This window comes from Tasmannia lanceolata, unplaced genomic scaffold (genome assembly GCF_043159265.1).
Source record: "Tasmannia lanceolata isolate RefF3 unplaced genomic scaffold, GAP_Taslan_0.1 ptg000018l, whole genome shotgun sequence".
NCBI classification, from domain to species: Eukaryota; Viridiplantae; Streptophyta; class Magnoliopsida; order Canellales; family Winteraceae; genus Tasmannia; species Tasmannia lanceolata.
Genome location: NW_027518695.1, coordinates 61,069,950 through 61,084,449, shown reverse-complemented (window position 1 = coordinate 61,084,449; position 14,500 = coordinate 61,069,950). Strand labels below are relative to the sequence as shown.

At 36.6% G+C, this 14,500-nt stretch overlaps 1 protein-coding gene across 2 annotated transcripts; it reads right to left on the bottom strand.

The window, feature by feature from the left end:
- Nucleotides 1-958: 958 nt before the first annotated feature.
- LOC143851908 (putative disease resistance protein RGA3) lies at nucleotides 959-13,418 on the bottom strand. 2 transcript variants are annotated; one of them, XM_077361401.1, is made up of 3 exons: nucleotides 8,958-13,418; nucleotides 2,696-2,788; nucleotides 959-989 (listed from the first exon to the last, which is right to left on the bottom strand). In XM_077361401.1, exon 1 carries the CDS (start codon nucleotides 12,779-12,781, stop codon nucleotides 8,975-8,977), a length of 3,807 nt encoding a protein of 1,268 aa, XP_077217516.1. In that variant the 5' UTR covers nucleotides 12,782-13,418; the 3' UTR covers nucleotides 959-989; nucleotides 2,696-2,788; nucleotides 8,958-8,974. The 2 variants fall into 2 exon arrangements, with proteins under 2 accessions (XP_077217516.1, XP_077217515.1); XM_077361400.1 differs by lacking the exon at nucleotides 959-989 and adding an exon at nucleotides 8,282-8,324 and having other exon boundaries at nucleotides 8,958-13,417.
- Between the last annotated feature and the right edge of the window lie 1,082 nt (nucleotides 13,419-14,500).

Genomic DNA, 14,500 nt, shown 5'->3' with positions numbered 1-14,500 from the left:
GATGACAGGATAGAAAAGTTCTAAGATAACTGTTTCTCGGACTATCGTTCAAAAAAAAAAAAAAAACTGTCTGTTGGACTCTTTTTTTTATTAAAAACTGTCTATTGGACTCTTACTCTTTTTTTTTAATTATAAAAAACTGTCTATTGGACTCTTCTATTTCCAACAACCACATTTTGAGCCCTACATGTGCCTCGTTGATGTGAAAAGATACATTCATCCGACCCGTGAATACATATCCACCCTATTGCTGTTCAGACCACCTTGATCGGATGATCTTAGCCCATTGGCTTATTAGGCCTCCTTTTGGATTTCCCCAATAGAAATTTAAAGATTGATTTTCACAAGGCTTAATCTTTCAATGATTGTAGGACTTAGGGCTTGAGACTGTGGCTTTGGGTTGCAACCACAAGGTTTGGGTTCAATCCATGCCTATATACCTCGAAGAAAGAAAAAGACTAAAAGATCAAACAGGGTTCTAGCTTTTGTTCAAAGATATCAACGCTGCCCACTAGTAAGGAAAGAAAAACAATTCATATAGATGGAGCTTCAAAAAAAAATTGGGTTGTGCATCCAAAGGCATTCAAAATAGAATTGCTAATGGAAATTTCATTGTTGGCCCTTTGGATTTTTTTTGTTGCTATTAAGAATACTGTAATGCAACAGTCTAGACTTTTTCCTATGCTAAAAAACAAGAACAACATGCTCTTTCATTTCATAAATTCAATCACAGGCTAGTCTATGAGTCCCATTTAGGTATAAAACCAATATGACAGTACAAAAAGAATAACAACATACATATTTATATTGCAATCATGAATTGCATACAAACCAATCATAGCTAAGTTTGTAGGGAGAAAACATAACCATACATTATTATCTCCTGGACAGAGGGCTGCAGATACACATAATCTCACATTTTGTACTTTTTCCAACGAGAGAAGGGTGCCGACTAAATTCGCTAACCTGAAATGGAAAGATTTGCTAACCTGAAATGGAAAGATTAACATGTAAGTTGAATTTATATTACTTGAATTTTAGCTGAAATTGATACATCCCTGATTTGCTGCATAGCTATATTACATAAACATAGAATATCCAGAGAAATAAGTCCATGGAATCTAAAGGTGGAGAAAAAACTACAGTACGACAAGTTCTTTACATAGTCATGTTCAACTGAAGCAAAATCTAAACAAGTGACAAATTCAAACAGTAATGAGTATTGAATGGAAAGCTAACTGAATATTTAAGAAAGTACCCAATAGAGAAATAACATTAAAATGAATTTAATCACCACCAATCTCTATTCAAAATAAGTTTTACACTAGAACACTTGCAAAGGCAGTTAGGCAGCTGATAAGAAAATTATTTGTCCCCACTATTATTTAGTGAAGATTAAAACAATATATGGCCTTCTATGTCTTTAGCAGATGTCGAAATGTAGTTGAAGAAGGCTGGACTACATTTGTATAGATAGAATTCTAACAGCGATTTTGCTAATCTCCAAGGTCCATAGGACATTCTTCTACTACATCAATTGGCGTGGATCACCTTTGACTATAAGATTTCGGAATAGTTCTTCCTTGAAGATACAAAGAGCTGCCAAGAGTTCTACTTTATTAATCTATTGTAATCTTTGTTTATCTGTTTCTCATATAATACAAGATTGTCATCTCTCCCATGGATGTAGGCACCATTTTCAAACCGCATAAAACACTTGTGTTATCATTATATTAGTTTTTTGTTTCCTTTTGTACGTGAGATTGAATTAGGCCTGTCAGATTTCTACAACTCCTATTCACCTAGGGTGATTGCGCGTATCTGTAGGGAATAGTCCCACCCTAAAAATTGGGGTGGGGATACCCTATGTCTTAAAAAAAAAAATTTCTACGACTACAACTCCTATTCATTTGGGGTGGTGGGGGGGGGGGGGGGGGGGGGGGGGGGGGGGGGGGGCAAAGCTTCCAATCAAATGATGCAAACATTAAATTCATCTGTGGTAGGATCAACAAATGAAGAATCCAAAAGGGCTCAACTAGTAAGATTTCTAGGGCCGGACAAAACATGGGTTTGGTGTTGAAAAGCATACTATAGTTGCTCGGTTGCATATGAACCATCTGTTTTTCAATGATTGTACAAGACTTAGGGATTGAGCTAGTGGCTTTGCATTGCAATCCCTGCCCACTTATGCTTTAGTAGAAAGTTACACACAATACACACCAGCAAAGCAAAGAAAAATTGTTAACAAAGACAGAGCTTCAAGAAACAATTTTGGCTGTGCATCTAGAGGCATTTTACAAAGAATTGGTAATGGAGATTTCATTATTGCCTATTTGAATTTGTGGTAGCTATTAAGAATATTGCAATTCAACTCTCTGAACTTGTTTCTTCTTCCTTTTTTGTTTCTATTCTAAAAAACGAACCACATATTGGGTCAAAAGACAATTCATGAGGCTCCTTTAGGAAGTCCTGAAGTATCAGACCAATATAACAATACAAAAGGAAAGGAAAACATGCTAATGGAAGATGCTGTGCTCTTCACTTATTAAATAGCTAGAGAAAATAGTTTGTCAGTATAAAAGTGTATGCAGATTTATCTTTGTGGTTGGTAAGAAGGAAATCATGAATTGCATAGTAACCAAGCATAACTTTTTTTGTACGGAGGTACCTATTGGTTATTAAATTCTATACTTACATGATGTTCAAGATCCGTTCCAGATTGCATATTTAGATAATATGCCATCTGTATTGTTCCATAAGAGAATGGTGCCCGCTGAATTCGCTTAACCTGAATAAAAAGATTAGCATGTAAGTTGACATATATATTACTTGAACTTCGCGTCAATTTGGTACGTCTTTGATTTATTGCTTAGATGGAATACAAAAACATAACAATTTTGAGATAAATAAAGTCATGGAATGTAAAGTCGTAGAAAAACTACACGATGAAAATTCTTTTCGCTGCATGTTCAACTAAAGCAACATCTAAACAAGTAGATAATTCAAACGTAAAGAATTGAATGACCTTGTACTCATAGAAATAATTTGTTGGAAGAGTCTACAGTGAGACAATAATAAACATTTTGGTAAAATTTTTGAAAGAGGAGAGTATGATCTGTGTGGGATTTCCATTTTTGGAGAGAGATGAATTAGGGTTTTGAAAAGAAGATAGAATTGAGAACTATATAGAAGAGGAAAAAGGATCTATGGCTTCGAAGGGTGTAAGAAGGAAAAGTGTGTATCTAATAGGAGGTTAAACTCAATCCCTTGTTAAGGGAACTTGATCCCTATTGTATGGAATGGTGTAATATCTTCTATAATCATGTGTGTGTGTGTGTGTGTGTGAGAGAGAGAGAGAGAGAGAGAGAGAGAGAGAGAGAGAGAGAGAGAGAGAGAGAGAGAGAGAGAGAGAGAGAGAGAGAGAGATCCTTCATAGGGGAAAATAATATGTTTTTCTTTGTTCTATTAATGAGCTTGACAATGTATTTTGCATAAAAGAAATTACCAAAACACTAAAATACCATAATAAACAGAAATCAACATGCACGGATAGATGTAGATAGATGACATGTTTGAAATGCTCGCTAGTACAGAATGTTCAACAAAGTCAAACTAAGAAGTGGCTAGATCAAATCCGAATCAACTCGGGTAATGAATGGGAAGACCACATTCAAGGCAAAAAATAGTCTCATTGGATGGCTTCTGATGCAAGCTACTTTTGTTTTTTGGCAAGATGTTCACTTGTGTGGAGATCCAAAATGGTGAGTTGAATGAAAACCCAATGGCGACTTTCTTTCCAAGCGAGGGAGAATGATGTCTTCCAAAGAATATAAGTCACATGGTTCACAAGGAGGAGGCCATCTTTGCCATTTACCATGACAAAAGTGGACGAAACTAAAAAGAATAAAAGAAAGAGTAGAAAAGGAAGTTAACATAAAAAGGAGGCATATTGGTGAGTCTGCTATCAGTTGGTATGCTTATGGGTGGACTGGAAGTTTCAGGCTCCATGCTGTATGGTTTTTTACACTTGTGGGATGTCTCGTCCCCTCTGTTGTATTTACTCTTACAGCAATAAAAAAATCTGTTACCTTTTCAAAAAAATAAAACATAAAAAGAATGATGGTCAATCTACTGTGACCACATATTGCAGGTCCAAATGGTAGTTATGAGTTGCCAATCGTTGACCTATATGCATTGAAGATTGTTTCTAGGATGAATGCAGTTAGTATTTGAATTTTCCATGCATTGTAGGTTGAATAACTTTACCTTTCATAGTTTGCAATTCTTTGTAAGTTGTTCGAAATCTTCAATTATAGCCTATATCAGATAAGGGAGTTGGTTCATGGTTCATGTATGGAACTTTTGATTGATATGACATTTATACTTATAAGAATGAAAGCTGGTAATTATGAGGAATCAAGAATTGATGAGCAGCCTTTCTTCCCTTCAACTTCCGGGTAGTGTTAAATGTTATTTTATCGTTGGGATTGATATTATCTTTATCTCCTCCACATCCTTCTTTGTGCTTTGTACCCATGTTCTAGCTATTTGTATATGGATAGCTTTGAATTTTTGTCAAACATGTAATAGGAGAAATAGTCATCGTTTGTTTCTCGGAAGTAGGTAAATCGATAGTTTTTATAATTTAAAAGTTGCTTTTTCTGAGTTTTCTAGGCAAAGAATATTATTAGTTACTTAAGTTTCAATAGTTATAGAGTACCAAGGAGACATTGTTTTTGGGTTCATTTAGAAAGTACTATCAGTTTAGGACTAGAAAGTTATGGTGTAGACATTAGAAGAAGCTTTTTTGTACAAGGACTCTCCACATAATTCATGGTAACCTTTCAATGGAACAGTTTATGATTATTCCTTTCAATGGAATTTTTTATTCACTAACAATTCATGATTGCTAATTTTAATGGATCTTTTTTTACTGCTTCTATGAAAAAACAGTTCATGATTTTGGAATTTTTTTATTTATTGGGAAATTTCTATAGGAATTTTTAAAAATTTCTCTCTCTACTTCATTGTTCCAATTAAAGTTTTTTGGGTGGTTAAGCTGGGGTTTGGGGGACCCCTGCTAGGGAATTTATGAAAGAAAGTATTATAATCGTATATAATGCTCTCCTGATCAATCAAGTTGGAGGGGATGTTGAGGAGAGGGATGTTCACCCCCTTGGGCAGCACCTTTTTGACAAATAGATGGCTGCAGCATTGGTTTCTCTTCATACATTAAAAAAATCTTCCAATTCATTTTGTGTTTACTTTTGATTTACATCAGTTATACATTAATCATGACTACTAGATATGCATGTTCCTAATAACTGTTTGAAGTTTCAGCAATCATGTTTCATATTGGGCTCTGGAGGCTTGGCATGAATCAACTGGGATTAATTTTTATAAATTAAGGCTGAGATCAATAGACAAATATGGAAAAAGGAACGATCAGTCCCTTCCAATGAAGCTTAATTTTTATATTTTGTCATGTAAGATGAACTCTATTTATGAATATGAATGGATCATGCTATAATCCTCCTTCCAAAAGGTAAATTATAGTTAGAACCTAAGGTTCTGCTTCTAATAGTAGAAGAAATAACAAAATGCAACAAGGATATTCCTGTTGGGTAAGTCAGAGAGTCATCCCCGTGAACCAAAAAGGAGAAGATAGTATTGGCATTTGGAGGTTTGAATAAAGGAATATTTCCTTCTTTATGAAAAATTTTTGGTCTCTGCTTCAAGGAAATTTAATCTAGACTGGATATGGAAGTACTATGATGGAAGAAAGACAATTTTCTCCAGATGTAGCAAGATGAGTTGACATTATTGAGTAGGGTGGTTGATAGTTTAGGATAAAGAAAAATCCAAAACAACCTTGCATGTAATTTTACAAAAGCAAATTGGTCATTGGACTGAAATCCATATATAGAAACTTAATATGGACGACAATGAAATGAACTCTTCCCAACCACATTGGCTTGAGAACATGTTCAGTCTATAGAAACTATCTAATATAGGATTGAGTTTATATGAAAGGAAATAATAAGCTTATTCTAACATAATATATTTCATAAATAGGCCCCCAAAAGGAAATTCTTTACAAAGAAGAAGTAAAAGGTCAACTTTTTGTTGTCCACTATATTGCATTAATTCTGAATCCAGAAACCACAGTTCCCCATTTATCTTTTCTTGTACAAGAAATCATGGATACAGTCTTTAGAATCACATTTAGCCCCAACTGAGACTTTTGACTAACCTCGGTGAATGGATAAAGGCATCCAAAAAATGACAGAGAAGGGGAAACATATGGAAACAGGCAGGGATGATTCATTTTTTTTTTTTGGGTAGGTGAGCTAGGATATAACCTCCAACTTCTTTATCATTCTTTATTTGGTAGGCCTAAACTAAAAGAGTAGATGAGAATTTGAAAGAAATTGGAGAAAGTTTAGGGCAATAAAAAGTTGCAACTAAGAAAACGTCCAATGAAGCATTTTAAGTTAACATGTGTGTGTGTGTGTGTGTGTGTGTGTGTGTGTGTGTGTGTGTGTGTGTGTGTGTGTGTGTGTGTGTGTTTGTGTGTGTGTTTAACTCTTTCTTATTTAACAAAAAGGAAGTCAATATGCCAGTGTGTTTGCGTGTGTGTTTTTAATTTTTCTTATTTAGCAAAAAAATTCAATGTGTGTGCACGCGTGTGAGAAAGAGGGAGAGATAGAGACAGAGGTATAGGCAAGTTGGAAAATTAATTCAATGTTGATGCTAAGTTCTAATAGAAGTTGTTGTAATAAATGCGAAAGATAAACCTTTAGACACCACTCCATCTTCTTATAAGCATATGGAATGTAACTGTTTGCAAATCAAATCACCAATAAAAAAGATACAAAGAAATAATAACAAGGAACGACCAATGAATAGAAAGCTCAATAAAAATCAATGGTGGCTTGTTTGACATTAATAAAGTTAACTATGCATAGATCTTAGTTACACATATTGATAAAATTCTTAATAAAGACAGTTTTTTTCTTCTGGAGAAACTGAAACTAATTGTAAAAGGAGAACAAAGAAAAATAAAACATATACTACACCAAGGGAAAAAGCCAATAAAGGAAAAAGAAAAGGAAAACACATAAGAACCAAAGCAGCCTGAACAGTGCTTAAATTCAGCGATGGGTACTCAGTAAATTCATCCCAGTTGGATTCTTTTTGTTACAAAAAAGGTAACAATTTATTCTAGACTACTAGGTAAGTAAATTCGAAAATAAATGAAGAAAATTGTAAGAACCACTCTAATAGCATCATATCAACTAATGTCAGATTAGATTTTGGAGAATAAAAAATCAACCTAGACATACAACAAAGAAAAACATTTAACCTACTTTGAACCATGTAAGACAGAATTTTGTATGGGCATCTAGAATTTCTTTGAGTAGATGTTTTTTCCAGCATCATGTTGTTCCATTCTAATCTATAGAGCTAGAACAAAGAGCATTCTACTAGCATCACATCAACTAATTTGGAATTTGATTTTAGATTAAAATATCTCAACCTAGACATACTAACAAAGAAAGCATTCTACTAGCATCACATCTTGCATGTACCTCTCAACCTAAAAATTAACAGAGTTTTGATGCTCAGTTCTAACAAAAGTTGGAATAATAAATTGAAGAGGGAAACCTTTAGAGTGTAGACACAATTTCATCTTCTTATGAGTATAGGGAATGTAATCAATTGCAAATGAAATCACGAATCAAATAACATTTAAAGCAAACCAACCCTTAATAAAAAGGAAGAAGAGTTGAAGAGTTGAATGCCTAAAATTTCAGCCACGAGATCAATTAATAGAATGATACCAAGAAATAATGACAAGGAACAACCAATGAGTAGCAAGGAAAATAAAAATCCATGGTGGCTGGTTTGACTTTGTTAATTTTAATTATGCACAGATCTCACATTCATACATTGATCAAATTCTCAAGTAATGTATACATATACAAAGATACTTTTTTTCTTTTTTCAAGGATTAGTTGAAACTTGTTGAAAAAGGAAAACAAAGAAAAGTACAACAAACACTCCACCCAAGGAACATAAATCAAAGGGTCCAAAACAGAGCATAAATTCAATGAAGCATAAAAGAAAAATTAATCCCAGTTAGGGTTCCTTTTGTCTCAAACAAGTCATAATCTACTGTATATTAGGCAAAGACTAAGACAAAAAAAATTGAGATATAATGAAAAAATTAAAGAAATGATTGGATTGGGGAGAAGAAAGTGGTGCAATTTTCACTTGCCTTTTTTTTAAATTTTCGTGTATGAGTGTCCTTCTTTATGAACCTGAAATTCCAGTAAAATTAATTATTTCCTTTTTTTGTAAGAAAGTGAAAGAGAGAAAATGAGGAAATGAAAAGAGATAGAGAGAAATTGAGGTTTACTATTCTTTAAAATAAATAATGGATTGAAATCTATTCGTATGATTAATAAAATCCAAGAGCCCTAATTTAGGATTGAACCATAGAGTTCAAAACAGAGCATAAATTCAATGAAGCATGTAAGGTAAATTCATCCTAGTTAGGGTTCCTTTTGTCTTAAACAAGTCATAATCTACTCTATGGCAAGACTAAGACAAGAAATTTTGAGATATAATGAAAAATTAAAGGACCTGAAAAAAAATCTCTTTATGAGCCTGGAATTCCAGTAAAATTAACTGTTTCCTTTGTTTTGTTTTGAAAGAGAGAAAATGAGGAAATGAAAAGAGATAGAGAGAAATTGAGGTTTACTATTCTTTAAAATAAATAATGGATTGAAATCTATTCATATGATTAATAGAATCCACGAGCCCTAATTTGAAATTGAACCTCTAGCTCAATGGTTAAGGCTTTTTCATCAACCTGGAGGTCGGAGGTTCAATCCCATCATACATACCAAAAATAAATAAAACAGAAGCCAAGAGGAGAGACAGTTGTGTACCTTCTCCAGAGTAGTCTTCAAACCCATGACTTATTTATCCGTATTTTGGGGATGTGTGAGATATTGGGCCAATATTGGCCTCTTTCCTTTTGACACTGTTTCTCTAGTTCCGGACAGCCCAAAAAATGTAATTCCTGAAGCGTGGTGGGCAGCCCTTCCTCCGGCAAGGAAACGAGTTGAGGACAATACCAAATGTTCAATGTTTGGAGGGAGGTGAGGTTCTTCAACATCCCCTTGGGCAGGGATTTCAGATTATCACAAAACTCGATACGGAGGGTTTTAAGCGTGGGGGGCAGTAGCATGCTTGGAGAGAATTCGAGTTGTGAACAATGAGAAATAGCCAAGAATTGGAGGGATGCAAGGTTTTTAGAAAAGATCTCAACATTATCAACTGAGAGATATGGAAGCATGTCGAGCATTCCCTCTGGAAACTGCTGCATTAGAGGGCACTTTCTAATTGTCATTGTACGGAGGCCGATGATGTTTGGCAATGACTCTAGTTGTGGACAGTTATAAATAAATAATTCTTCGAGGGAGGTGAGGTTATTACGCATCCCCTTGGATAGGGACTTGAGATTAGGACAGTCGAAGATCCAGAGATTTGTAAGTGTGGTGGGTAGCTCCTCCTCGCCTGCCAATGACTCCAATTGCGGACAATTTTCAATTCTCAATTCTTTGAGGGATGTAAGGTTGTTGAAAATCCCCTTGGACATGGATTTCAGATTAGAACATGAGAATATCGTAAGGGATTGAAGAGTGACGGGCAGCTCCTCCTCTGGCAAGAATGGGCATTGAGTAACCAACTCCAGACGTTGGAGGGAACTCAGTTTCCCTAGCCCCCTTGTAGGCATACACTTGAGGCTATCACAATCGTTGGATATCTTGAGAGATCTAAGCGTGATGGGAAGGCCCTCCTCGTCGTCTCCCAATGACTCGAGTTTAGGACACCACTCAATTTGTAAATATTGGAGAGAAGGAAGGTCATGCAACCCGACCTCCTTTGGCCAAGACACCAACTCATTACATCGAATGACCTCCAATTTCTCAAGTACGGTTAAGGGTTGAAGAAATCCAGGGGGTAAGGATATCAGGCCTTTAATAGAGCGAATTTGTAATGACTTTAGAGTAGTGAGGCAAGGAACCGAGGCCAATACCATCTCATTACAGTCTCGTAATACCAAATTATTAATGGATGGGAGGTGGGGAAATCTCTGCAGCTTAGGACAATTTGATATTTGTAGTGTACCAAGGCATGGCATGTCCCCTTCCCTTGCACCACACCATTCCTCCAAATTCAGCATGTTTGCCAGCTCTAACTCCTCCAATGATGGAAAACCCTTAATAACCTTATTGGACCCACCAATAACCTCACCTTCAATATGTTTCAATCCATCCATTCCATTAATATTGAGCTTCTTGAGGAAAGCTAGCTGGCCAAGGGGTGGAAGCTCTTGGCAATTCAAACATCGAACCAGACTAAGAGTGGTCAGATTCGTCAGATTACCGCTCATCATCCACCTGGGGAAACTAACACCACCATATGATAAAATCATTAGGGTTTTGAGGTTGGTGTGAGGTTGGAGGCCTTCAAGTACCTCCTCATCAACTGCAACAACTCGTGGATTATTGTTGCTCCATTCCAGCGTCAACTTATCAAGGTACTCTTTCTTCCTCAAATTGGCTTCTTTGCCTTCCTTCTCATCTATCACATTCTCCAAATTTGAAATGTGAATACTTCCCCTCAACTCTGTCAAGTTCTTTAACTCCCTTATTCCACATCCATTTTCTTTGCCCACAACAAATATAGTCAGTGTTTGAAGACTTGTTAATTTCCCAAGTTCCGGCGGCGTACAAATCTTACAACCCTTAAAAGCGAGATGCCGTAACTTAATTAGGTTGCTGATGGACTTTGGTAGCTCAGAAAGTTGGTTGCAATAGCAAAGTTTCAGTGTTTGCAGATTATAGAGGCTACCTATTGATTCAGGCAAGATTGCAATAGTCATAAAAGAGAGATCAAGGTACCTCAAATATTTTAATTCTCCAATAGAATCCGGCAAATCTCTTACACAGCTATGACTCAAATCTAACACTCGTAAGCATCTCAATTTTAGGAAGAAATCATGAGCAACTTGCTTAGTGAGTGTTTCGTACCTTGGCGGTAGCAGAAATGTGCGCAGCCTCTCAGATTCATGAAAGGACTCGAAAATTCGTGAGTGTTCATTGCATTGCCATATTGATGCACGACGAACCTTTGCAGCGATATCCGAAGAGTCGATGATATTTTTTATTCTGAAGTATTCATCACCAGAAACGGATTGCGCAAGGTCATGATTTAAGTCATGCATCTTGTAGCATGATCCGTAGAGCCCTCTAGAATATTTAAAGAACGACCTCCATGTCAAGTCATCAAAATAGTCAGAGCCTATGTCTTCCAATCGCTTCTCAGATTGGATAAATCCTTCTGCAATCCAAAGTTGGATTAGAGTGTCCTTGTCAAATTCATAATCCTTTGCAAACAGGGAGCAATACACAAAGCATTGTTTCAGACATGCAGGTAAACGATCGTAGCTAAATTTTAATATTGGAATAATATCATTACTCATCTTTGATATTTCCCACATTTCACTTTCAAGGATATTCTTCCACTTGTTCTCATCGGTATTTGAACGTAAGAGACCTCCAAGAGCTTCTATTGCCAAAGGCAACCCATTGCACTTTTTCACGATCTCTTTTCCAATTGCTACTAAGTTTGGAGATACATCTGAGCTTTCCACTATGAATGCCCGTCCTCTAAACAAGGACCAGCTGTCATCCTCGTCTAAACAACCCAAATTATAGTCGGGAATTGTGGCCATGATTCTAGCAACGGTTGAACTCCGTGTAGTAACTATAATTCTGCTCCCTTTTGCCCCAAAACTGAATGGGGACTGTAGCCTCTGCCAGTCATTAGGATTGTCATGCCATACATCATCTAGGACGAGTAAAAATCTCTTGCCACTCAATTCTTCCTTGAGGCTAACTTGAAGTGGGTCGAATTCGTTAAGATCACAACGTTTCTTTGTCACTGATTCCATAATTGCTTTTGTTATTCTACACATATCAAACTCTTCAGAGACGCAGACCCATCCTCGAACTGGAAAATGATCCCCCACCCGTTTATCATTGTAAAGAAACTGGGCAAGAGTTGTCTTTCCAAGGCCCCCAATGCCGACAATCGGAATAACAGATATATCCTTGGACGATGACGATGATGCAGATTCATCCAGTAGCAATTTTACTATCTTCTCTTTATCGTTATCCCGACCGAATACATTTGATTCGTTTAATAAGGAGCTAGTCACCGATTGCCTTTTTATTTCACGCCGCCTCCCTGCATCTCCTTGTTTCAGATGAAAGTGATGCCTATCCTGTCCAATCTTATCCAATCTCTCCCGAATTTCTTTGATCTTATGTCCTATCTCATGTCGAAACTTAACTGGGTTGGAAGTAAAACAAGAGAAGCATAAGCTGCGTACCTGCTTCCTGTTACTGGTTTGGATATTTCCTTCCAATTTTGATCGGAGCACTTCAGTTGTAAACTCGTCCACTACATCATCTGCATCGTAAGCAACATCCTTGAGCTTCCGAAGCCAAACTTTCACTGCATTACTGCTTACTTGCTGTTCTTCAGCGTCTTGAAGCACAGCTTGAATTGCAGATAATGTGCTGGATAGGTTTTCGACCTCTTCATCAACACCCCATAGTAATGTAATCTCTTGTATGACTGAATCCATCAATTTGCCAACGATTGTATCAACAAGAGGAGACAGTAATAGATTGGCCATACCTTCTTCCTGTATTGGAGAGAAGAACCAGAGAAAGAAGCAACGAACTAACAAATCGTGATTCAAAAAGAAAAAGCAAGTTTAGAGCACTATGAACTCAAAACGCCTCTGTTTTTTTTAGCACAGAGAGCCTCTTGCAGTGGGGAAAAACAAGTAATCTAAGAAATCTAAGAAATACTGACCAACAATCGGATATAGATTGATCTGAACCGTTGGGCCTTGCTTTGGATCTCCATGCCCCAAAATTATTGCAAATCGTCGATTCTTAACATCACGTGGACTGGTATGAAATGGATGGCTCTGATTAGTTAATGATGGGACCCATATTGTCATTCATTTGATGGGGAGATTTTTACTATCAAATGGGGCCCATTTAAGCACTAGTTAATGTTATTGTTCCGTGTGGCCGACAAGGAGAATCAAACGATAGCAACCCACTTTAAGAAAAGTAAAGTTTGATTGGGCCACTTTAAGAGTCAAAGATAAAATAATTCGTCTACCACACTCACGTGCTCAAGAATCAAAGTTTGATTGGGAATGATGCTCTCTCTCTCTCTCTTACTTTTTTCTCTATCTATATATTGGTAATGACACATCTTACCCGTACTCCACTTGGTTGACAAGCAAAAACTACCTACCAATATTCTATGAGGTAAGTTCCAGGTAAATCCAAGGCTCTCCTCCTCCTTATTGACTACTTACACCACTAATCTACTAGGTAATTGCCAGCAACCAAACAGAGCCCTTCTTTTAGACTTGAAAAGTGGTGTGTACTTACGGTCATGGCTGACAAGGAGCATCACACTATAGTAACCGACTTAATGAAAAGCAAGCTTGATTGTGCCCACATTACATAAAAGACAAAGAAGCGATAATTATTCTTCATGATTTACGTGTTCTAGCCACCGAGGCACCACACATTAGAAAAAAGTATTGATCGATTGAGAAGCTCCAAAACAAGATTAGAACTCTAAGGCTCAATTTTGTATTTTGAGAACCGATTGTGAGTCCAAAACTGATTATTGGACTCAAATTCATGTTTAATTTTTAGTCCATTAATCAGTTTTGGACCCACAATCAGTACTCAAAATCCAATACAAACAGGGCATAATCAATTTTGGGTGCTAATCCAATACAAACAGGGCATAATCCAATACAAACAGGGGATTTTGAGAATTAATTGAGTCCGAAAACTTATTATTGGACTCAGAATGGAGTTAAGATTTTAGTTCGATAAGCAATTTTGGACTCAGTCAATTCTCAAAATCCAAAACAAAAGGTGCCTAAACTATTGATTTCATAGGCCTTAATCTTATGGACAAGATGTGTAGTTTGCAAACCTAGAGTTAAGAGAAAGAAATTGCTAGACGGTGTCTCTTAGGCTCTTTTTTAATGTGCAACGTTCATATGATAGGATCCATTGATCTGACCTACTAAAAAGTTGTTGATTGGGATGTTCGTTCAGCACGAGGCTAGGACCGCGTATGCCAACTAGACATATCGTTCAGGTTCACATAGTGGCAACCGAGGGCACAAGAGTCATTTCGTACCTCTTCCAGAAGAAAATCATAGAACCCGTGCCCTAATAGGAAGCCTAGCTGGCGGCGAGGATAAGTAAGGAAACCGACTTCTTAGTCAAGTAGGCCAATCACAAGGACTCCATTAAAGCTAAGTTTTCCAAACTAACAGGGACTAGTCTACCAAAGGGGGACCAAACTC